The sequence below is a fragment of the Pan paniscus genome, chromosome 7 (genome assembly GCF_029289425.2).
Source record: "Pan paniscus chromosome 7, NHGRI_mPanPan1-v2.0_pri, whole genome shotgun sequence".
NCBI classification, from domain to species: Eukaryota; Metazoa; Chordata; class Mammalia; order Primates; family Hominidae; genus Pan; species Pan paniscus.
The window spans coordinates 41,801,898-41,826,053 of NC_073256.2; the positions used below are offsets into that span (position 1 = coordinate 41,801,898).

The following is a 24,156-nucleotide window of genomic DNA, read 5'->3' on the forward strand; positions in this document are numbered from 1 at the left end:
GTTCCTGCAAAATAAATGTAAACAAAGGCAAGAGGTGAGATCTGAATGCGTGCCGATGCCCTCATCAATTGCGGTTTGAGTGGAGTTGGTGCCAAGGTGGTCCTACCTACCCTCTAGTTTGCTGGGCCCTAGCATGCTGTTGACACAAGGGGAAGTCCCCTGTGTCTGGGTGAGTGGCTGGCTTGGGCCAGCCACCCCCACTGCCACTGGGAATTTCTGGGAGCCCCCGTCCTGTGAACGGATGCCCTCTTGCTTTGATAAGCTGCCTGGTGGCTGTTTAAATCTAGACTTCCCATCCAGCCCTCGCACAACTCCTATGCCTTCTGACAAGTTTCAGTAAAAACCACAGGAGTTCAAGAAAGATGATGACTCCTGTTCTGTTACTTTTTGTGATCTCCTTAGACTGCTTCTCCCAGAGGGTAGGACCTTCCCCTTTTGGAGTCTATTGAAGGAGGTCCCCTAGTGGCCACACTGGGCTGGAGGGGATCTGGGGACCCATGTCCACCGGAGAAAACCATGAATGTACCTGAAGCTCTGCTTCTGGCCACTGAACACAGGAAGCCTGCTGCTCAGGGCCCAGGGGCTGTGGGTCAAAGGAAACACCGACAGGTTTCATAAATCTTTTATTCCAAGTTTCAAGTATGTGTAAGTGTCTGTGATGACACATGGTGCTCAGTGAGCGCCCTGTCACCCAGGACCCTGGTTATAGCACCGTTGAATCAAAAACCCACAGAATTGGAACAATAGGAAGATGAGTCACTTACACAGGTGGGTTGGTTTTTCCTTAGATTTGTACTTCCAAGGGCCCAGATGTCCAATATTAAATGCCAATAAATTTGTGCTTCAAAAGTCTGTGAAAATATAATAGTATCTTGAAAAACAAGGGGTGGGGGTTGTGGAGAGAGAAGCACCAAGTCTGAGCTCACCAAATCAGAAAACACGTGGCACCATTATCTATGTGACTATAATAGACTGGAGGATTTCATTGGAAGAGAGGTCTAGATATTCAAGTTTGCTGAAAATGACCTAAGAGGAGGAGAAATGGGATTCGGCCTGACCCTCTCTGGGGGGCTGATGAGCCCGCATTTGTCCACGTGTCACTGGAGAAGAGCGCGGCTCCACTGTCTGTGGTGAGCTCGGTGGCTTGAATGGGACAAGCTGATGACAACCTGTCTGTGGGCCTCATCCCGGTCAAGACTGGCTCTTGGTGCTGCTCCAGCAGCTCTGTGGACAAACCCCACCCCCCAAGGCCTTCTCAGGCCCCAAGGGTCAGGCAGCAGCCCCCCCATGAATGACAGGAGGGTCCCCTTCCTGAGCTTAGACACAGCTGTAGGAGTCTGGACAGGGTGGGGGCCGGGCTGGGTGAGGGCACATGGCATTCATTCAGACTCAGTTGTTGGGGGAAGTCCCACGGAGGATGTGGTGTGGCCTGAAGACAGGAGTTGACCACGCAGGCTTCTTTACTGCGGGGACAGCTGGTTGTTTAAGAGCCCGCTGAAGTGCTCAAACTTTTTTTCCGTCTCTTCGCTGAAGGAACCACCTGAAGAGCGAGAATCGGGTAGAGAGTGGGCAAATGAGATGCTCGGGCCTTGCCTGACCCTGAGCCAGGGGAGTGGGCCTCAGGGGCTCTGCTGGGGCCACCTGTGTGTGCCCTCAAAAAGACAGGTGCCAGGCACTGGCCATCTCTAGGGCTGGGCACATAGCAGGTGCTCTGTCAAAGTTGAGTGAACGAGTGAATAAATATAGCGCCTTTAATTTTAACCTTTTGCCAAGAGTGAGGCCCATGACTTTTCCTGCAGAGGAAAAAGCTCTGCCTTCCCTTTTGTTCCCCAAGTCCTATCATCCAAGGAAAAAAGTGTCTTTATTGGAGACTAGAAATAACAGTAGTTTGCTAGCTTCCAGCTCTTGACAGAAAAACCTGATAGGCAGAGCCCACAGATTGCTGATGCCCACATTTTTGAGGTCACATACATAATGAGCCAGTGGCCTCAGCTCCAACCCTTAAAAAGCCTTGGGGTCTGCACTGGGCCGGCCTGGTCCTGTACCACCCTCTATCCGTGGCCGGAGCTGGCTGTAAAAACTCAGTCTCCATCCAGGCCTGTGTGTCTGTGGCTTCTGTCCTGAATGTGGAAATGTGATGCTGGCTGCATTCCCCGAGCTCTTTACCCAAATTAGGAAGCTGCCTCTGGGTGCTTGAGAAAGTAGGGCAGCTCCCGCCTGCTTCCTGGAGTGGGGGCGGCCTGGGCCTTACCTATGTGGCAGTTGTACATCCAGATGCGGTGGCCGTCATAGCGGCTCCTGCATTTCATGATGTTGTTGGAGTAATCGGATTCTGCAACCTCGAAGTTGGGGTTAATAACAACCTAGGGAGAAGCAGGGCAGAGGAGGCTGCTTGTTCCCTCTGCGGCCACCTCCACCCAGGCCTGGGGCTCTGAGAGACCAGCACCTCAGGGAAGGGGAGCGTGGCAGGTGCCGGGACCCAAGACGGGGGTCTGTGGGTCTCAACAAAGTCCTTGGGGAGGGGAAGAGATGAGTCAGGGAGCAGAGGAAGCATGGCCTGGAAGAGGGAAACCCTGCCCTCTGTCCATATCCGTGTAACACACACCCCTCTACCCAGGGTGGGCCTTCGGAAGGGGGTCACCCACTCCTGGGAGTTCTGGGGAAGGCAGAAGTTGGGGTCTGGGGAGGCCCCAAAAAGAAGATGCTGAAGAGAAGCAGAAGGGTGCAGGGAGGACCTGGCGGTGTGGGAACCTGGAAGAGGGCTGCCTGGGCGTTGGAGATGGGACACTCGTCACAGGCGTGTGACTGTGGACATGTCCCTTCCTCTCTGTAAAGTGACAGGTGGGACTTGGGGATCCATGTCCCTGTCTGCTCTGCTGGCCGAGGGCCTGGCTCTGGGGCTGCTGGAGAAGTTGCACCCTCTCCCCATCCTTCCACCCACCCCTGCATCCGCATCCCCCCAGCTACAGCAGGAATAGGAAGGACATATTCTCGGAGGGTGTCTGTGAGGGAACAGAAAAGGGGAGGTTTACGGTGAGGACCCGAGGAGAGAAGAGAAAGGGAGGGACAGGGAGAAGAGACAACAGTGGTGAACAGAGGGGCAGAGGACACAGATGGCAGGCCTTCCCTCGAGGGTCCTGCCACATTTGGAAGGGCTGCGACCCACAGCAGGGGGGCGGGTACAGGCTGCTCGTTCAGGAACATTCTCTAAATTTGGGGCCCCAGAAGGGCCTGGACATGAACCTTTAGCAGGCCGCTGGGCTTGCCCAAAGAGGTGCTGTGGGAAGCCAAGGCCAGCCTGGCAGCCGGCCCTCCGCTCTGGCCCAGCGGGGCTGTTCTGGGGGCCTGCACCTGGCTCAGCTGTGTCCCGCTGGGGCCCTGTCCCTTTAGCTAAGGAGGTACATGCCCTGCTCCAGGGCGGCTTGAGTTTTTTCTTTTCCACCCAACCATTCTAGCTGCCCCCTCGTTTCTGGCCCACGCATGGCATGGGGCAAACACAGCTCCACATGCCAAGGCCTCCAGCTGTGCAGGCCCAGGCAGCTCCTTGGCCGCCCAGGCGTCTCGACAGTGCAGCCATGAGGGCGGCTGGATGCAGCAAGGGCTTGTGTTGGGGACACGAGGGCCAGTGTTACGTGTGGGGTGGAGGCGGGGCTGGAAATGTGTGTCCCCCACTGTCTCACCCCACTCATCTACTGCAGACCGACATCTCACGAGGGCCTGCAGGAAGTGGCTTTAGGTTTCTGTATGTCTGTGAATCTAGGAAATGATGATAAAGCGGGGGCCACCAGGAGCCAGGAGGCCCCTTCAGCCCTGCCTCCGAGCTCTGCACAGGTCCCTCTGCGTGGACGGTCACTTCCTCCTCGCCCAGCTCCCTCCTCCTGTCCTTCACAGCACCACTGATGTCTGAAGTGAAGACCAGCTCTTGTGTCCCGTGAGTCCCCAGGCCGGTGCTTGTGGCACCTAAAGAAGCTCCATGTCTATCTTAAGGGGAATGTTCTTTTTGATTAATCAGAGGTATTAACATGCCCCTAATGAGTCCATTTGCTAATTGTATTGTTTAGGGGTTGAGAAAACAAAATAAAGAGTTGATATGTCTGGGGTTGGGTGGCCGTGAAATGAGGGTAATGATGATGCCCCTTCCTTGGGAGATTAAATCAAACAATGCATTCCCCAGGCTTAGGCAATTAATAGTAGTTATTAAGTGGATGGCACTGGCCAGAATACAGGGAGATACACACTCACCCAGCAAAATGATAGCAGACCTCAAACAGAAACCACCAGGCACTGTATACGTGCACATGGCCACGGCTATTCATCTTTTAAAATAAATAACTCTCTGGTTAGGCCTCTCTAAGTCTGTGGTTCTGGGCTTGTGGGTGGAAAAGTGCTTGGCTGTCTGCTTTCCAGCCTCTGAAACTGCCCAGGAATTCTCTGAAAGCCCCTCTGTGGTGACTTCTCTGAAGGTGTTGTTTCTTCAGAGGACTGTCTGTAGGTGGGGACCGTGGGCCAGGCCCTGGGCTGGCTGAATGCCCCCTCAGGAAAGCTTTCAAGGCGGAATGACACATTTCTGGTCATCCGCTTTGCTAGCCAACAGGGCAAGCTGGAAAACGAGATGGGTGAGGACGTAGGAGAGAGTGAGAGGGTGAGATAAAGCTTCTGCAGGCTACGTGTACCCGTGCACTGGAAGAGACACTGGGGACACAATGCCCCTTTTCTCCCCCAGTTAGAGCCCTGGCCAGAACATGCCGCTGTTTTCAGGAAGGAGGGAAGCCAAGGCCCCCTTGTTCCTCCTCAGGGCTGGCCTTCCACCCAGAGTATGTGGAAACAAATCTCGGCAACCCCTCTGACAAAGAAGTCACCTGGCCAGGCTGTCTCTCCTGTTCAGTATTTTACTCTTATAGATTCACTTTGCATTGAGAATGGCCCCTTCTGCAGATCCTCCTCTATGAGGCAGATATTTCCGGAAGAGCTAAGTCACAGATATTTGCAAGTGACTGGCTCTTTATGAGTTTGCTTTCAGTCTTGAAAGCACAGACCAAGGCAGCCTAGGGCACTAGGAGAAATGGGGATGGTGGAGACAAGAGCTCCATAGGAGACAAGAGGTGTGGGTTGCCTGAGCATGTATGGAATAAACTGGCCGGAAGAGCAAATCTAGCCTGCTGATGAGTTTTGATTTGCATGCACCAGGTGTTAACTCAATCAAACGTGAATGTCTGTGGCGTCTCTGGTCCTGTGCACGCCCTATTTCTCAGGCCCCCATGCCTGACATCTTTGGGTTAACTGATGGACCGTGATGGCCTCTGGGGGTAGCACCTTGCCCTTTAGACAGCCTGACTTCCATGCCCCTGTGTGGACACCAATGGGAAGGAGCCTGTGGAGGTGGCCTCCCCTCCTCCCCCTGCAGGGCTGGAACCCCTTCCCACCCACCTCACCTGGAACAGGTAGTCTCCAGGGGGCACGTCAGTGATGTCAACCCACTGGCAGTCGATGTCATGGCGGTACATGTCCCAGCAGCCCATGGTGATGCCCTGATCGCCGAAGTTGGCGCACTCGTAATTCTTCTGGATGTCTGCGGGCAGAGTAGAGGAGAGCTCATCACCAGGGAACCATGGCCCCACTGCCGCACCCTCTTCCTGCTTCCAAGGCCCCTACCGCTGCTTCATCTGGGCTCGGCATCCCACCCCACTGTGTGGGCTGCTCATCTGTTCTCATTTCAGTAGAACCCCCCACTCAATTCCCTACCCACATCCTGCCTCTTCTCTCAGGCCAGGCTCAAGTTCCCCTTCCTCCGTGAAGCCCTCCCTGACCACTCTGATCCACCCTGGCCTTTCTGTGACATCCTCAGCCTGGGGATAACTGCGTGTGTGTGGACCGAGAAAATCTCTGGTGCCTGTGGTTTAGCAAAACGTGGGGGGTCATACTGTCTGTCTCCTCTGGAGGATCAGCAATTAGAGTGTAGGCCCATGTCTCTCTGACACTTACATGTTATCTGCACATGGTAAGAGGTCAACACCTGTCTGCTGTGTGATTTCACGGCAAGTCAGTGGCGGGCCGCTTCAATGAATAACAAATTAAACACACATTTACTGAGAAGCTGCCATGCCTGGACACTGCTGTAAACAGTGGGTCTAGCAAGAAGAACTGACATGTCTCCCCATGAAGAGCCCCCAGGGCTGCAGGTGCACTAACGGGTGATCACAGGGCAGGTGTGGTGACCTACCAGAAGTGTGAGCAGAGTGCCACACCTGCCGGGATGGGGGGCGCTTCAGAGGAGGGCATTTGAGATATAACTGAAGGGTGACACCTGGTGTGGTAGGGACACTTGGCATTGGGACACCAGAAAAAAGGTTGGTGGCAGCCAGAGTGGGAGGGGCATACGCATCAGGGTCTAGGCTGCTAAGCCCAGATGGAGCAGGGTCCCCAGAGTCTGGATCTTGTCCAGGAGGCCCTGTGGACCAACCAGTGCCTGTCAGCACAGCTCTGGGGAATCCGGGTGCCCTTGGAACCAGGTCATGCCCATGCCCCCAGCGCCTCACTATAGCTGAGGAAGGTCCAGGTGGGGAAAGGTGGCAGTGGTCAGAGTGACACAGGGTCAGTGCCAGGCCTGGGGTCCAGCCAGGTGATCGTGGAGGCAGAGGCATTCAAGTCCCTCTGAGGCCTCCCATCCCCCCACTCCGCTCAGATACCTCCTTCACATTCTGTGTCCTCCAAGCAGAAGCTGGCCTTGTGGCCCTCTGCCACCTTGGTGCCATTGAGGTTCAGCAGGTCATAGTGGGTGAACACCTCCATGCTGTGGTAGTGCCTGGAGCGAGAGAGAGATGGCCTGGAGGTCAGTTTCTGGAGCAACTGCTGCTTGCAAGCAGAGGCCTGGCTGGCGATTTGCCTCTGGGAATACTTCCAGGGGACCAGAGGGGACCGGGTGGGGAGAGGAGTGGATGAGAGGCCTGAGGAAAGGAAAGCCGGTGCTGCAGAGGCAGCTTCAGGGCTCTGGAGTCAGACCACTGCTCACCTTGCTAAGCCTCCATCCTCTCCTCTGCTGAATGGGAATGATCATCGTAATGCATGGGGTGCTGTGGGTACCGGGGAGGTGAGCAGATTAGCCAGCACTGCATATGATAAGCACAGAACTCCAGCTATTGTTTTTAATAAGCGTGCAACTGGCTCTCACAGCCCCTTCCTGTTTGATGCACTTTCTTCAGGGTAATTAAAAAACTCCGCATTTTGATGTCTTTTGAAATGGAATATGGTAGGGAGAAAAACCAAAGGGGAAGAAGCATGATTAAGGGGGAGCAGCAGAAAGAACAGGAACAGTAAGGAATAGAACATGTGCCCTGCACAGGACACACACAGGTACCCCAAGGTCGTGCCTGTGCTTCAGACCTGGTCAGGAAGGGCCTGCAGCTTCGCCTCCGGCCCTGGGAGGTGAGCAGCAAGTCTGTGCTCCTCGCATTGTGCAAATAAAGCAGGGAGGAGCAGAAAGACAGCTGGGAGGCCCTCTGGGAGGGAGACATTGACTCATCCTCAGGGGCACACAGCAGCGGCAAAGGGAGGCACGTCCCCGGGGGTTCCAGAAAAGAGTTCTGCAGGAGAGCTTGTGCAAGCAGGCTGCAAATCCCTTGCCGCTGGTTTACATAACGAGGCTCCCTCTCTTCCCTCGGGAGGAATTGAGAACAGATGCAGAGTGTTGGAACACATGCGCTTGGTTTAGAATAGCCCTTGTTTCAGAATAAACAAGGGAAACGGGGCTGTCGCCTGTTGCTGCACGGCCTTCCCGAAGCCTGCACTGCCCAGGCCCAGGGCTGAAGGAAGGAGGTTGTCTTAGCCTGATCCCAACCTGCAACGAGCATGTCGCAAGTGTCTGCAACTATTCTATACGCTTGTCTCTGCCATTACAGGGACATTTGGAAAATGAGGGAAACTGAGGAACAAGGTGCCAAGTCATGGGAGCAGAGTCCCCTGTTTTGTTGCTGCAGGATCTGAGCTTCCTCTTCGGCAAAGCGGGGAGGGTGGCTTTGCCCGCTCTCGGGGCCGCAAGATTGAATAAGATGAACGGCGTCAAATAACTAACGCGAAGCGGTAGCACATTAGTCAGCACTTGACATACCTGTCCCCTTCCTCGTGACACTCCCATCATAGCAGTCACGGTGGCAGGATTTTTATTACATCCACTAACACTGCTGCTACAACGGCCGGCGGGAGCTCCTCACTTCCCCAGCCCCCTGCCCTTGGCCTCAGGTTCCCTCTGCTGTGTACGGGCAGTGGGGGCACGGGGAATGGGGAAGACAGCAATGAACAGGATAGGTTTCCTGCGAGGAAATTCGAGGCTCTTTTCCCTTCCTCCTGCATTTGCCTGTTCTAAAAATAATATCAGAAGTTGCTAAGTTGGGCTTCCCTCGGTCACTCATATTTCTGGGTAAAATGACGCTAAGCCCGGGTTCCACTGAGAACATTCACAAGGAGGCATTTTGTGGCCGTGGAAGTGACGACTTTGAGAAAGTCTATTTTGGCTTCTTGAAGGAGCAAGAAGAGACATGAGGTCTGACTCACTGCCTAAAAAATGTCTGCATCGCTCAGAGAGGGGCTTATGTGACCATGTTTACCAGCTGGAAAGACTGAAGAGAAATAGGTTGATGCTCCGTTGTCTAAACAGAATTCAGACGGAGCGCACAGACAGACTCTTGTAAGGATGACCCCGTCCCACTCCTGGGCTTCCTGCAGACTTGATTTAAATCTTCCTCAGCTTCAGTTTTTCCCCTGCAAACACTCAGGGGAGCAGCTGGTTTCATGGCCTCCCAGTTTTCCCTGGCTTCTGTCCTGGGCATCTCGCTTTGCCTCTTAGGCGTATGCGGTCATCCCTCCCTAGGGCCACATCTCCTTCCCAGCTGCCTGGATTAGAGCCTAGAGCCCCCCCACACCCCCCGCCCACCAGCACTACCCACCCATTCCCCCCAGGAAATACAGAGCAGGACTCTGGGAAGATGGGACGCTGAGTCCTGGCGAGGAAGGTATTCCTTCTCTTGCAGGCTGAGCTGTCGTGACCCTTGGGCATCCAGGAGGGGGCTGGATCCCCGGGGTAGAGTTAGGGAAGCATGGACTTGGAAGGAAAATCCAGAACGCTAAGGGGAGAGAGAGCCTGACACTTGGCGGAGGTCACTGTGATCTGGACAAAAGAAGACACAGCCTTCTACCGTGAGACTCCAGAGCTCAATGCTTTTTTGTTTTTGTTTTTTTTTGAGATGGAGTCTTACTCCATCACCCAGGCTGGAGTGCAGTGGTATGATCTCGGCTCACTGCAACCTGTCTCCCGGGTTCAAGCAATTCTCCTACCTCAGCCTCCCGAGTAGCTGGGACTACAGCGCACGCCACCACGCCTGGCAAATTTTTGTATTTTTAGTAAAGATGGGGTTTCACCATGTTGGCAAGGCTGGTCTTGAACTCCTGACCTCAAGTGATCCACTCGCCTCCGTCTCCCAAAGTGCTGTAATTACAGGTATGAGCCACTGCATCCATCCCAGAGCTCAGTGTTTTAAGACATGGCACTCGTCAAGGGAGGAGGTGTTGGATGCAAAACGGATGGCAGATAAAGCTGGTTCAGAGAAAGATGGGAGAAGCAGGTATGTTCTTTGCTGTCCTAGGTCATTGGTGGCCCCAATGAAACGCCCAGTCAGAGCCTTGGTGCCCTTTGCAGAGGAGATGCTTGCACTCTACATCTTTTCCCACCCCAGCCACGTGTCCGCGGGGCATCCAGAATGGACAGTCCTGGAGGTGCTCTGCCACGGTGGGGGCAACACTCCTGTCCTCGTTTCAGAAAACACTGGGGATGTTTCCATCCCAGGAGGAGCTGCCAGAAAGGCAGAGGCCCTTCTGCTAGCTCCACGCCCCCATCCCCCTGTGCCAGGCAGCCCCTTGGCAGGAGCAAGCCCCACAGATGCGATGAGGGCCTCAGATTGGCTCCCAGGGGCCACGTCACATCTGTGGGCTTTGATCCTCCCAGGAAGCTGAGCCGCACATGTGGTAGGCAGGGTGGAGTGAAAGGGAGTCTCTCCTCTTTGCAGCAATGCCATCCCTGACCCGGAGGACTGTCATCTGAGCTGGAGCCCACACGCCCTGCTTCTCCAACTCCTAGCTCCTCTCCTGGGATTCCCCCGAGGTGGGAGAGCCAAGCCCCTCGGCCTGTGGAGCCTGTTGTGCATCTGTGCCCCATGCTTTGTCCCGTCAGAGTGTGGCACATCGTGCCAGTTGAGCAGCGGTGGCCCCACAAGAGGCAGGAGAGAGAGGCATGGGGACCATCGGCCAGGGCACAGTGCACATGAGACAGAATAACTCCAGGGGGCACTTTCCTCCAGGTCTGGTTGTCGAGGAAATTTCCAAGGGGGCCGATCTTTGTGTTTCAGCCAAGGGCTTTCAAAGAACAGAGCTCTCTTCCCCGAGGTAGCATCAATTAAACTGGAAATGGCATTTTTTCCCATTCCCACTAATTTGAGCCAAGGTTCTCAAGCCTGGCTCCAGATGGCCTTCAGAGTGTCTGCAAATCTGCTGACATAGGCTATTAAACTTCTAGAAATATTTGTTTTGAGGAGAGGAAGGGCCAGCTCTCATCAGCTTCCAAAAGGAACCCAACAGATGTTTGAGGCCAGGATCCTGTTCCTCCCACAGCACCTGGAGAAGTCACCTGGAGCTCGAGGTACTCCTCTTAAGGTCCCTAGGATCTTATGGTCATTGTTTCTCAGCTGTGGACCAGGAGGGGGAGACCAGAAGGTACATGTGCTCAGCATGTCCTTCCTTCCCTCCCATCCCCTCCCAAGCCACTGACTAGAACATCTGTAAACAAAGAAAATAGACCACAGGAAAAGTGGGGGAGCGGGGGGTTGGGGAGCAGGCAGGGAGCCAGGGTCTCCAGATCAGAAGAACATTTCCAGGATGTCACCACGTGCCTATTCTTAGAGGAGACCAAGTCCTTGGAGCGTAAGTGTATGGCACAGGGAGGTTCCTACCATGTAATCTGTGGGTGGGCTGCCATATGCAGGGCTGGGATGCAATTATCTTCTGCTTATAGACCCATAGGCAGCGTCAGCCCCCGCCGCCCAGGGCTTCCACCCACACGTTCCCCGAAGGGAGCCAAGCACTGAAACCGTCATGACTTTAACTCTACTGACTTACAACCTGAAGAAGACTGGCCTGCTTCTCTATAAAGACCACACCTTCTTGGGCTAATTAGGACGTTCAGAATATTCAATTGTTTGAATGGAAAATCAGCACCCCTGAATTCTACCATAGTCCTTTCTTGTGAGACTAGTGGAACAACTCTATCCCAAAACTGATTTGAATGTGACTAGGTCATCAGTTGCGATATTAAAAAAAAAAAAAAAAAAAGCCAAAGATAGATTTCTGATGAAGAGTCAGCAGAAAAAAGAAAGAGCATGTAGTTTGGAGTCAGACAGGCCCGAGCCGGGATTCCTGCTCTCTGCAACTCCTAGCATTATCTTGGGCAAGAGACAACTCCAAGCCTCTGTGTCCTTTTCTAGGAGAACGAAGGTTCCCTGGGCCTGACACTTAGAAGGGGCCAGGACATGTTAGTTCTGCCCGTAACAGTGATGACCACATTCCGGAGCTGCAGCGGAGCCTCAACATCATCTAGACAAGGGCTTCTCACACTGCAGTGTGCACACGGCCGCCTGAGAATCCTGCCAAATGCAGATGCTGATGTGTAGGTCTGCAACGGGCCCTGGGATTGAGCAGGTCCCAAGCTCTCAGGTGGTGGCAGATACCTCTGGTCCAAGGACCTCACTTTGAGAAGCAGGGATGTGGTGCAAAGGCTCGGTTGTATAGATGGCCCATCCAAGTGTGGAGAAGGGCAATGACTAGGCCACACCTGTAGCCCCTCGGGGGCTTCCTGCTTTATTTAGTGGTAGAGGCCTGTCTCCCTTCCTTTCTAAGAGTGTGCCTGCTTCTCTTCCCTCTACCCACCCAGTTCAGGTCTGAGCAAAAAAATCCCTGGACATACAGAGACAGCAGGCTCTGGATTAGATTAAGAGTCCAGGCAAAAAAGGGAAAACAAAGAAACAGAGGGAAGGTAAGAGGATGAGCAGATGGCTTGTGGTGGCTCTAGCCAGGTCTGGCTGTAGGATTTCACCCTGTTCTTCTGTCCTTGTCTGGGATTTGCATCGCTGGGATCAGGTCCACAGACTGACAGAGCTGGAAGGGACAGGCGAGGTCCCAGGTGATGCCGCCCAGCTGACTTGACATCATGCAGCTCGCTAGAGGCACGGCTGCGTTTAAAGACCAGGTCTCAGGACTCTTGGGCCTAGACTTCAGTCTCCACACCCATTGTCTTCCTAGAGGTATTTAAAATACATACCAGTACGTGGAATATATATATATATATATATTTTTTTTTTTTTGAGACAGAGCCTGGCTCTGTCGCCTATGCTGGAGTGTGGTGGCGTGATCTCAGCTCACAGCAACCTCCGCCTCCTGGGTTCATGCCATTCTCCTGCCTCAGCCTCCCAAGTAGCTGAGGCTATAGGCACCCACCACCACGCCCGGCTAATTTTCGTATTTTTAGTAGAGACGGGGTTTCACCGTGTTAGCCAGAATGGGCTTGATCTCCTGACCTCGTGATCCGCCCGCCTCGGCCTCCCAAAGTGCTGGGATTACAGGCGTGAGCCACCGCGCCAGGCTGGGAATATTTCTAAAGGAATTTAGAGTCCAGCAACTGCACAGCCTGGAGTACCTGGCAGCACACAAACCTGTGGACACACTTGGAAACCATGGGCTGAAGGTCAACGAGGAGGGTATGGGCGCTCAAAACAAAGTGTGTTTCCTGATGTTAGAAGCATTGGAGGCGGGAAGAAGGGCGGCAGGCCAGGGGAACTTGGAGTGGAGAATGGCTTCGGGAAATGTGACAGCCAGTGTGGCAGACGCAAGCCCCCCACTTAGGAGGATCCTACCCCCAGGCCATGCAGCCTCTTGGCTCTAAGTGATCCTGGCAACTCTCAACTCCCATCTGAGGCCTGCAGGATGTCTGCCGGGCAGCTTAGTGGGGAGGGTGGCGAGCCAGGCCTACCTGTGACAGTCGTGCCAGATCCACGCGTGGCGGCCGTTCTTGGGCCGGAAGTCGGACTGGCCATTGTTGTGGATCTGGGAGGAGAAGCGCAGGAGCCGGCGGTAGCCCGTGGTGGGGTCGGTCTGCGCGGCTGAGGCTGAGAGGCAGTTCTCCTCCATGGCACACTGCAGCATGAACATGGGCCGGTCCTCCAGGTAGGTGGTCTGCTGCACCATCTCCGCATTGAGGACCAGGTCAGGGGCGGCTGGGGAGGACGGCATGCTGGTCAACAAGGCAAGAGACCCCTCCCCAGGGCTTCTACTTCTGATTCTTGAGCTGGGACAAACCCCCTCTCCTGCCTACCGCCACCTTCTGGAATGACTCAAGGGCTCCTCAAGGTTACCTTCTTGTTTAGCAAGACCCTAAATTCCTCTTTTCCTCTGCTGTGAGTCCTCTTTGACAACTCTTCAGTTATCGGTGCAGATGAGCGAGATGTTAAAATCTCACACACCTGGTCCCAGGCTAAGAGCGAAGCACAGATCATGGTACGTTAACAGATCCTGTGCCTCATAAGCACTGAATGTGAGTGATGAGCACGTGGGGGTTGATTATATTATTCTACTTCAAGTGGCTTCAAGTTTTCCATAATAAAATGCAAAAACAACAATAACGATGTGATTGTGCTACCCAGAGAGAAAGAACACCTCTAATACCTTGGTCTGCTTCTTCTGGGAATGATGTATTTTCCAACATGTATAATATTGTCTGTGGATTTATGGTGCACTAATACAGTTCCCCTTAAAATACATCTTGACATATTTTCACACTGACATATATCCATTACAGCACATTCATTTCATGGCTACATAAGATTTAATTCCTAGCTCTAGCTCATATTTTTAGATATATTGGCCGTTTGGAATTTTTCACTTACAAGCTGTGATAAATACCCTGTAGTAAATCTGTGCATATAACTTATTTTTTTCTTTAGAATATATCTCTGTCAGTGAAAGTGCTAGGAGAAAGCATTGTCTGTTTTTAAGTCTCTGATTCCTATTGCCAAATTGCCTTCTTAACAGGTTCTTCCAGGTTCCACAGGACACACTGCTGCCCCACAGGAGAGTTTTCCCCAGGTGCCTGTCTTTTACAATGCTTGATTTACTCAATTAGTGCACTGCACATAGCAGGTGTTAAAAGAATGACTGATGGCTACAATCTACATTTACTAAACAATTGTATTAGAAAGCTTAGCTTCTTTGCAAAAGGATTAACTGTAGGCTTTACCTTTAAAAGTGAGCTTTCAGTGAACACTTCAAGTACACAGAAAAATGCCATATATGAATCAGTGATCACAAGATCCTGCCATCTTTTATTTTGACAAGTTGCTTGTAAATTTTTTCCCCCTAGACTGCTTTGCATAATTGCTTATAAATTTTAAGCAAGCAGAGTCTGTGAGTTTTGCTTCCCTCAAGTTCACCAGCACGTGGAGGGAGCTCTGTCTCCCTTCTCCCCCTCCCCCTCCAGGCTTATAGGCTGCAGCAGAGTCCAGCGGGTTCTCAGTAAACCCTGTGAGCTCACTGGCACCTGAATGGAGCTGGCATCCTCTAGAGAGCAGATCCACTCGCAAGAATTGGGTGTGGAACCAAAGGGTAGGGAAAAGGTGCACACAGATGGCACGTGGGGTGGGGCACGGAAGCCGTAAATCAGGAGGCTCCCGTTTACTGACAAGTATTTCTTCTTGGAGGCTACGCCAGGATGCAGCATTGCCCTGCACCGAGTGTTCTGGGCACGCTTATTTTTATGAGGGTGTCATGTGAGCCTCTTATTAGTTGACAGCCCCTCTGAATACTTCTGAGCTGAGCATGGAGGTCTCCACTTGGGCTCTCCCGCCAGCTCGCAAGGCGAGGGATCGTTAATGTACCATGGTCTGTGCTTAGCTGGTAGCCTGAGATGTGCAATCTCAACAGCTGCCGTGGGTTGGGGACTTGGCCTCCCCTGCATCCAGCAGGCAGCAGAACTCCTAGGTGGCATCCTCCCACCTACCCATGGCTCGAGTATTACGATGCTCTGTGCTAGGTTCTCTGGACAGAGCTGAGCAAGGCAGAGGTGGAACTACCCTAGACTAACAAGAGACAGACATATTCAGCACATAATAATTACTACTGCAACAAGAGCTGGCAGGAGATATGATGGGAATTGTAACGGGAGGAACCTGTTGGGTGGGTGGTCAGGAGGCTGCTTTGGGAGAAGTTGTGTTTTAGTTTTTCTCTGAAGGAGGAGTGGGGATTCGAGGAAATAACACTAAGGATGACGCTGGGGCAAAACAAATAGCCTGTGCCGAAATACAAACTACCATCAGAGAATACTACAAACACCTCTACACAAATAAACTAGAAATCTAGAAGAAATGGATAAATTCTTCGACACATACACCCTCCCAAGACTAAACCAAGAAGAAGTTGAATCTCTGAATAGACCAATAACAGGATCTGAAATTGTGGCAATAATCAATAGCTTACCAACCAAAAAGAGTCCAGGACCAGATGGATTCACAGCCGAATTCTACCAGAGGTACAAGGAGGAACTGGTACCATTCCTTCTGAAACTATTCCAATCAATAGAAAAAGAGGGAATCCTCCCTAACTCATTTTATGAGGCCAGCATCATCCTGATACCAAAGCCGGGCAGAGACAGAACCAAAAAAGAGAATTTTAGACCAATATCCTTGAGGAACATTGATGCAAAAATCCTCAATAAAATACTGGCAAACTGAATCCAGCAGGACATCAAAAAGCTTATCCACCATGATCAAGTGGGCTTCATCCCTGGGATGCAAGGCTGGTTCAATATACACAAATCAATAAATGTAATCCAGCATATAAACAGAACCAAAGATGAAAACCACATGATTATCTCAATAGATGCAGAAAAGGCCTTTGACAAAATTCAACAACCCTTCATGCTAAAAACTCTCAATAAATTAGGTATTGATGGGACGTATTTCAAAATAATAAGAGCTATCTATGACAAACCCACAGCCAATATCATACTGAATGGGCAAAAACTGGAAGCATTCCCTTTGAAAACTGGCACAAGACAGGGATGCCCTCTCTCACCACTCCTATTCAACATAGTGTTGGAAGTTCTGGCCAGGGCAATTAGGCAGGAGAAGGAAATAAAGGGTATTCAATTAGGAAAAGAGGAAGTCAAATTGTCCCTGTTTGCAGATGACATGATTGTATATCTAGAAAACCCCATTGTCTCAGCCCCAAATCTCCTTAAGCTGATAAGCAACTTCAGCAAAGTCTCAGGATACAAAATCAATGTACAAAAATCACAAGCATTCTTATACACCAACAACAGACGAACAGAGAGCCAAATCATGAGTGAACTCCCATTCACAATTGCTTCAAAGAGAATAAAATACCTAGGAATCCAACTTACAAGGGATGTGAAGGACCTCTTCAAGGAGAACTACAAACCACTGCTCAAGGAAATAAAGGAGGATACAAACAAATGGAAGAACATTCCATGCTCATGGGTAGGAAGAATCAGTATCATGAAAATGGCCATACTGCCCAAGGTAATTTACAGATTAAATGCCATCCCCATCAAGCTACCAATGACTTTCTTCACAGAATTGGAAAAAACTAAAGTTCATGTGGAGCCAAAAAAGAGCCCGCATCACCAAGTCAATCCTAAGCCAAAAGAACAAAGCTGGAGGCATCACACTACCTGACTTCAAACTACACTACAAGGCTACAGTAACCAAAACAGCATGGTACTGGTACCAAAACAGAGATATAGATCAATGGAACAGAACAGAGCCCTCAGAAATAACGCTGCATATCTACAACTATCTGATCTTTGACAAACCTGAGAAAAACAAGCAATGGGGAAAGGATTCCCTATTTAATAAATGGTGCTGAGAAAACTGGCTAGCCATATGCAGAAAGCTGAAACTGGATCCCTTCCTCACACCTTATACAAAAATCAATTCAAGCTGGATTAAAGACTTAAACATTAGACCTAAAACCATAAAAACCCTAGAAGAAAACCTAGGCATTACCATTCAGGACATAGGCATGGGCAAGGACTTCATGTCTAAAACACCAAAAGCAATGGCAACAAAAGCCTAAATTGACAAATGGGATCTAATTAAACTAAAGAGCTCTGCACAGCAAAAGAAACTACCATCAGAGTGAACAGGCAACCTACAAAATGGGAGAAAATTTTGGCAACCTACTCATCTGACAAAGGGCTAATATCTAGAATCTACAATGAACTCAAACAAATTTACAAGAAAAAAACAAACAACCCCATCAAAAAGTGGGCTAAGGACATGAACAGACACTTCTCAAAAGAAGACATTTATGCAGCCAAAAAACACATGAAAAAATGCTCACCATCACTGGCCATCAGAGAAATGCAAATCCAAACCACAATGAGATACCATCTCACACCAGTTAGAATGGCAATCATTAAAAAGTCAGGAAACAACAGGTGCTGGAGAGGATGTGGAGAAATAGGAACACTTTTACACTGTTGGTGGGACTATAAACTAGTTCAACCATTGTGGAAGTCAGTGTGGCGATTCCTCAGGGATCTAGAACTAGAAATACCATTTGACCCAGCCATCCCATTACTGGGCATATACCCAAAGGACTATAAATCATGCTGCTATAAAGACACATGCATACGTATGTTTATTGCGGCACTATTCACGATAGCAAAGACTTGGAACCAACCCAAATGTCCAACAATGATAGACTGGATTAAGAAAATGTGGCACATATACACCAGGGAATACTATGCAGCCATAAAAAATGATGAGTTCATGTCCTTTGTAGGGACACGGATGAAATTGGAAATCATCATTCTCAGTAAACTATCTCAAGAACAAAAAACCAAACACCGCATATTCTCACTCATAGGTGGGAATTGAACAATGACAACACATGGACACAGGAAGGGGAACATCACACTCTGGGGACTGTTGTGGGGTGGGGGGAGAGGGGAGGGATAGCATTGGGAGATATACCTAATGCTAGATGACAAGTTAGTGGGTGCAGCGCACCAGCATGGCACATGTATACATATGTAACTAACCTGCACATTGTGCACATGTACCTTAAAACTTAGAGTATAATAATAATAAATACATAAATACATAAATAAAAATAAAAAAATTAAAAATAAAAAAGGAAAACAACAACAACAACAAAAAACAAGTAGGCTGTGCCAGGCCCCTGTGGCACCACGGAGGGTCAAAGCCAGTGTGGTGCAGTCACTGAGGATGGGAGGGGGTGGCCAGCAAGGAGGCTGGACAACACAAGCCCCGTGCGAGCCCCTGGTCACGGAAGTGCAGTGGGACCCTTGGGTGGGATTTAAGTGGGACGTGGCCTTGGCTCTGGCTTTGGGGAGGGGAGAGGAGGGGAAGCCACTGCAGGGCCACGTATCACTGTAGGGATCTCCTTTGCAGTGATGCTGTGTGGTCATCTGGACACAGGCAGCAACAGTGGCAGGGAAAGACATACAGAAGGTTGAGAAAATACTGAAAGGTAAAAATCAAGAGGGACTGGACATGGGGGTGGTGGGGAAGAGGGAGAATCAAGGAGGTTGTGTAGATTTCTAGCATATGCAGTTGGTGGGGTGAGAATAAGATATTATGAAGGGTTGCCTGAAGAATTAGTTTATTTCCCTGAATACTCTAACGTGCATTTAGCCAGAGCAGCCAAGAGCTGTGTTTCTGGCCCCAAAGCCTACTGCCCCGCTGCAGACACACTCCCAGTGATACTTCAGCATAAGCTGTGGAGCATTCTGAGAAATCGCCCCATGAAACTCATTTTTGGATCTCCCATGAGGATCTGACGGCATGGCTCATCTCATAAACCTCAGTCCTCAGAGAGAAATTCCCTTTAATCTCTAGAGTGGTGGGCTTCTCTTGACTCACAGCCATATTTCTATCTCACAGGTACTGTTAGTTATATTAATGACCAGTATTCTCTTTGCTCTGGCTGCTAGGAAGCTCACTGTGAAATTAATGACCTACTCATAATAAATGCATAGAACCCCCTAGTACACATTTTTAAAATTAACCCCTCCCTGGCTCCATTTTAAGCCACTACCATTTTGCCAGCACCTGTCTATCTTTCATCTGTTTTTATTTTATGCTATCTTGAATTGTATTTAGGTTTGTATTATCTTCATTTCCTTCTGGAAAAGATGGGATATTGCAAATATAAATAAATTGATAAATAAAGAAAAGGCCCCCGACAGGGAAGTGGCTGTTCCTCTCTGCTGGGATGCTTTCCCCCGAGGAGCTGGTAAGATGGTGATCTCGCCATCTCTCCTCTCACAAGGATGTGATAGCTTGTGATGTCTGCCCAGCAAAGCCTGCCCTGAGATCCTGCTTTGCAAGGGCTAGGAGATGCTAGTGAGTCTAAAAGGGGTTGGTGGGAGACGCAGCTGCTGTTCAATCCCGCATTCTCCGTGATGGCAGGATGACAGTGCATCTTTGTTTATCAAGCCCTTGCACATATTAATTGTCACACTTGATTTCTAATTTCTAGGGAAAACTACAACTAAAGACCACAGAGGCTGATACGCTTTTCCAAGATCAGCCAATAAGGCAGGGTCTGGTCTCAAGTTCTCTGGCCAGTACATGGGCCTCCCAATGGAGATGGCTGCGTGTGGGTTTATATTACAAGGCCAGGAAAGGGAGGGCTGGGTTTGGGCTCAGGAGGACAGCATTCCAAAAGGTTGTCTACTGCTCCTCTTCTCTCAGCATAGGAGGGAGGCTTCAGGAAGTGGGTCATCCTGAATCCTGGCTAGCATTCCCTTCTATGGGCTCAATCTCTCTAGGACTCCCAGCGAACCACCGGGCAGCTAAGTGACCTCCAGGGTCTGAAAACAGGAAATGCTCTACAGAGGAGGTGGAGGGAGGAAGCCAACACCCATGAAAGATGTCATCGACCTCATTTAACTGGCATGACGGAGGCACTCTCAGTCATGTAGTCTGCCCTGGGTCACTGCAGTAGCAGTGGTCCTGTGAGTGAACCCGGGCTACAGACTGCAGCCCCTCCCTCCCGCTTTTCTTCCCACTACATCATAGACAGCGATCTGTGGTTGGGGTGGCGGTCATCTCTCTTGCCCCCAGTTTTTCTCCCTTAGGATTTCATTCTACCTTCCTCTATTGCTTGGCTCATGGCAAGGCTTCAGAGTCTCTTGAGGAATAACTGGTGGGACTGTGGTCCCCTCGGGAGCCCGGTGGGGAGGGAGGGGAGGAACTCTCACTTTCTGAGCAGGCAACTCCGGCCCCATACTGCACTCCGCCCTGGGGGCAGGCCACGTCCTCCCCGTCGTGGCGGCAGTGCGCCAGGGACAGCTCCGTTCCCGAGCACTTCACTCCACTCATGACCACTTTGTTGCTGTTGACATCTCCGTGCCAATACCAGGTCTCCTGGAAGAACCAACAAAACAAATGGTGGGTACATCATCTCAAACTGTCACTTTCTCATATCCTATCAACTTGCAGCCTCACAAAAATCCCAATGTTTCATGATCCCATTTTTCAGATCGAGACAGCACGGAGAGTCACCTATCCAAGCTGTGCAGTTAGTTGGTGGCAGAGTGAGTGGGAATCCAGGTCTCCTGACCATAGCACTTGGACTCTGTCACTCTCTCCCTCAGGGAAGTAGAGCTAAGGTTGTGGTCAAACACTGCAAGGCTGTGTGTCAGGAATGGCAGGTGCACACAACTCAGGTTGCCCACTCCCCAGTCCTGATCCAGGGCAGACATTGCTAATCAATCACAGCACTCTCTCCTCTAAGCCTGAATAGGATCTCAGAATCCTTCTCAACACAGTGCTCCAGGAAGATTTTACCGGTTGATTGGAAGTGGTGGGAGAGAAGAAGAAATCTATTTGCATAGGTCAATCATTAGACATGTTATAAAGACGAACTTCTGAATTTAGACTTTCCCCCAGTTTAAAGAGCAATTAATAGAGTAGTTCTGCACAGAAGCTGAGGAGATCCGAGGCTTAGGATGCTGGGATTTATTTGGCCCCTTTGCTCTATGGGCCTTCGAAATACTGTTAGGATTTACTCTCACACTTCAGAGAAGTTTCCAGCAGAGAAAAATGAGGAGCAGAATTGGGATCGTCAGGTACAGAAACGGGATGAGAACACAGGTGCTGTGTTCCTCAGGTCTCTCGGGCTTGGAGGCTGAGGCAGGATTAGAGCTCAGGGAGGTCTTCTTGGGATCGTCAGAGACAGACCATCAGGATAGGAAGGGCCTTGGAAGTATTAGTATCTCATCTAAACTCTCCTGTGATGGTTCATTTTACATGTCAACTTGGCTAAGCCACAGTACCCAGATATTTGGTCAAACACTATTCTAGATGCTTACGTGAGGCTGTTTTTAGATGAGATTAACATTTTAATCAGTAGACTTTGAGTAAGGCAGATTACCCTCCATAATATGGGCAATTCTTACCCAATCAGTTGAGGATCTTAAGGGATAAAAAAAAAAACCCAAAAAACCTGAGGCCTCCCAAGGAAGAGGCCATTCTGACCACAGACTGACTTCAGACTCTAGCTGCAACATCAATGCTTCCAGCCGGCTGGTCTACTCTGCAGACTTCAGACCTGCCAGCCCCATAATTGGATGAGCCAGTTCCTTAAAAGAAATATCTTTCTTCATGCTGTGTGTGTGAGAGATATACATACACATATATAAACACACATTCATACATCCTATTGGTTGATAGCACACACACACACAAATACACATTCATACAACCTATCGGTTTTGTTTCTCTAGAGAACTTGACCAATACCCACCTCCATCCTCCAGATGAAAAAAATGGGGACTTGAGAAGGGATGGGGCTTGTAATCAGTGGCAGATTTGGTACAAATGTCAGTCCCAGGCCTATTTCAAGACCCCAGCTCAGGCCCAGGTGTCTTAGGAATGAGCTGACTGGGAAGAAAAATATCTGGTTGAAGACTCCCTTGAAATGTGGCACCGTTTTTCCACTCTCCTTGGAGATTTAGAGAGTGCCCTGGCTTGTCATAAACAATATTAGCAGAAACACTGCATTGCCTGGGGAGGCCAAGCTCCCAGAGGGCGTAAGCAGCTATTTTAAAGGCCTGTCCCTTCTGGATGCCGGAATGAGGAGCCACAGGGCAGGGGACCCCGGGCAGCTTCTGCTCAGGGCTCAGGACCTCCCATCGGAGTAACCTGGGACCCACCCAGCCCATGGGAGACAGTCAGGCTCAGTAAGGATGCAGGAATTCTCCTCTTCTCTCCCTAAACCCCTTTCTTAGGCCCCAAGAAGGGCCACTGGGGAAGGAGAGCTGGAGTCAGGGTTAACAACACAAGAGCAGGGTCTCCAAGCATCTTCTCATTCTGTAAGCTGCTTAATGGAAGTGTTTACAGCCAGGATACTGAGGTCTTGGGATTATTCATTCCATGTCACAGGGAGGACAACTGAGGCAGGGAAGGGTGGTTGCTTTGCCCCAGACCATTACACAGCCAGCTGGTGGGAATGCGTTGGGATTAGACCCAGAGCCTCCTATTTTGTTGCTGCTCTGTGATGGGGGCGGGAGGGTGGGAACTAGGTCCAGAGCTCAGCTGTTCTCAGCTGAGTCACTCTCTTTGGAGAAGGGGCAGTGGGAGGAAGTGCAGCTGATGTGACAAGGCTTGGAGATTCCCTAGCGTGTCAATGGGAGAATGCATTAGGCACAGATGCCAGCGGGGAAATGTGTTCAGACCAGAGCGGGTTTCAAGGGAGCAAACTAAGGCGTTTAGTGGGGGTTGAGCCTTGGGCTGGGGGTCACCACCTCCCTGAAGGACTGAGTTGGTTCCTTCTGCACAAGGCACATCAGGACCCCCCAGGATCAGCCTTGAGCCCAGGGTGAACCCCAGTGTGCAGAGCAGGAGTGGACCATGAAAAGCGGAACCCAGCCCCTCGTCCTGCAGCCGAGAAATAGAGGCAGAGATGGGAGCGACCTGCCCGAGGACTCAGGCCTGTAAGGAGCAGCGCTGTGGCCAGACGAGGCTCCCTGCCTCTGGGTCCAGGGCAACTTGCTCTGTCCTGCCTGCACGGCTAGGGAGGGTACGTGGGAGAGGGGGGCTGACTGAAGACAGTGTGGTCAGACTGCATGGGGGGTGAATGCGGGGTCTGAGGCCGGGGCTTCTCACCTGGAAGGCGTTGCTGGCGAATCCCAGGCCCAGCTGGCGGCAGACCACCATGGCCTCCACGATGCCCCAGTTTTGGCCACACACCATCCCCCACACAAGGGACCCGTTTCTCTCCACCAGCACCTCCACTCGGCCCTCGTAGGGATTGCGGCCCCCATTCAGGCGCAGCTGTAGACACAAAGGAAGGCCACGGTCACCAAGAGGGACAAGGGAGCGTCCCCACTACGCTGCCATCAGCCCCAGTGTCCTGGAGTCCTAAGCCAGGTGGTGCTGCCCGGGACACACTCAGATTCAGCAGCACCCTTGGGAGCCCCCGGTGGCAGCGCTGTGCCTAGCATGGTCTTATAGTGAGGTCCCCACCCCAGGCACCCTAAGCAGCTGGGGAGGCCCCGTGACTCCACTGAGCCCCACAGCAGAAGCTGACCCTGCTCCCCACGAGCCTATCAGTGGGGGGCTGCTCTTTGGGAGGATGGTGCCCTCGGGACCTTGACATGTTGGAATCCCACAAGACTCCTGCCTGGGCACTTTTCTCTTTGCCACACCCCCTACCTGGCGGGTTCCAGAGCCACTGGCATCTTATCCCATGGCTCTCCTGCTGGTCTGAGGCCCACCTAACCAGCTGCCTGTTTGACAACCCCACTTGGTATCTCAGAGATCACAAATCTGAACTTGTCTTTTCTCTTTACCCTAAATGACCGGGTGTGGCCATGTTCCGATACAACTTTATTTTAAAAAAGAGGCTGGGTATGGTAGCTCATGCCTGTAATCCCAGCACTTTGCGGGGCCAAGGTGGGAGGATCACTTAAGCCCAGGATTTTGAGACCAGCCTGCGCAACATAGTGAGACCCCATCTCTACAAAAAAATAAGTTTAAAAAATGAGCCAGGTATGGTGGTGCATACCTGTAG

General features: G+C 51.1%; 1 protein-coding gene across 3 annotated transcripts in view; it reads right to left on the bottom strand.

The window, feature by feature from the left end:
• Positions 1-610: 610 nt before the first annotated feature.
• Positions 611-24,156, bottom strand: part of LOXL2 (lysyl oxidase like 2) — a 106,607-nt gene continuing 83,061 nt past the window's right edge. For all 3 annotated transcript variants that reach the window (XM_003823575.7, XM_008977215.5, XM_008977214.5), the window contains exons 8-14: positions 23,250-23,417; positions 20,342-20,507; positions 13,067-13,310; positions 6,687-6,802; positions 5,433-5,569; positions 2,252-2,363; positions 611-1,540 (exon numbers count right to left, since the gene is read on the bottom strand). In XM_003823575.7, coding sequence (XP_003823623.1) covers positions 1,461-1,540; positions 2,252-2,363; positions 5,433-5,569; positions 6,687-6,802; positions 13,067-13,310; positions 20,342-20,507; positions 23,250-23,417 — 1,023 coding nt within the window. In that variant the 3' untranslated portion in view covers positions 611-1,460. The remainder of the gene's footprint in view (positions 1,541-2,251; positions 2,364-5,432; positions 5,570-6,686; positions 6,803-13,066; positions 13,311-20,341; positions 20,508-23,249; positions 23,418-24,156) is intronic.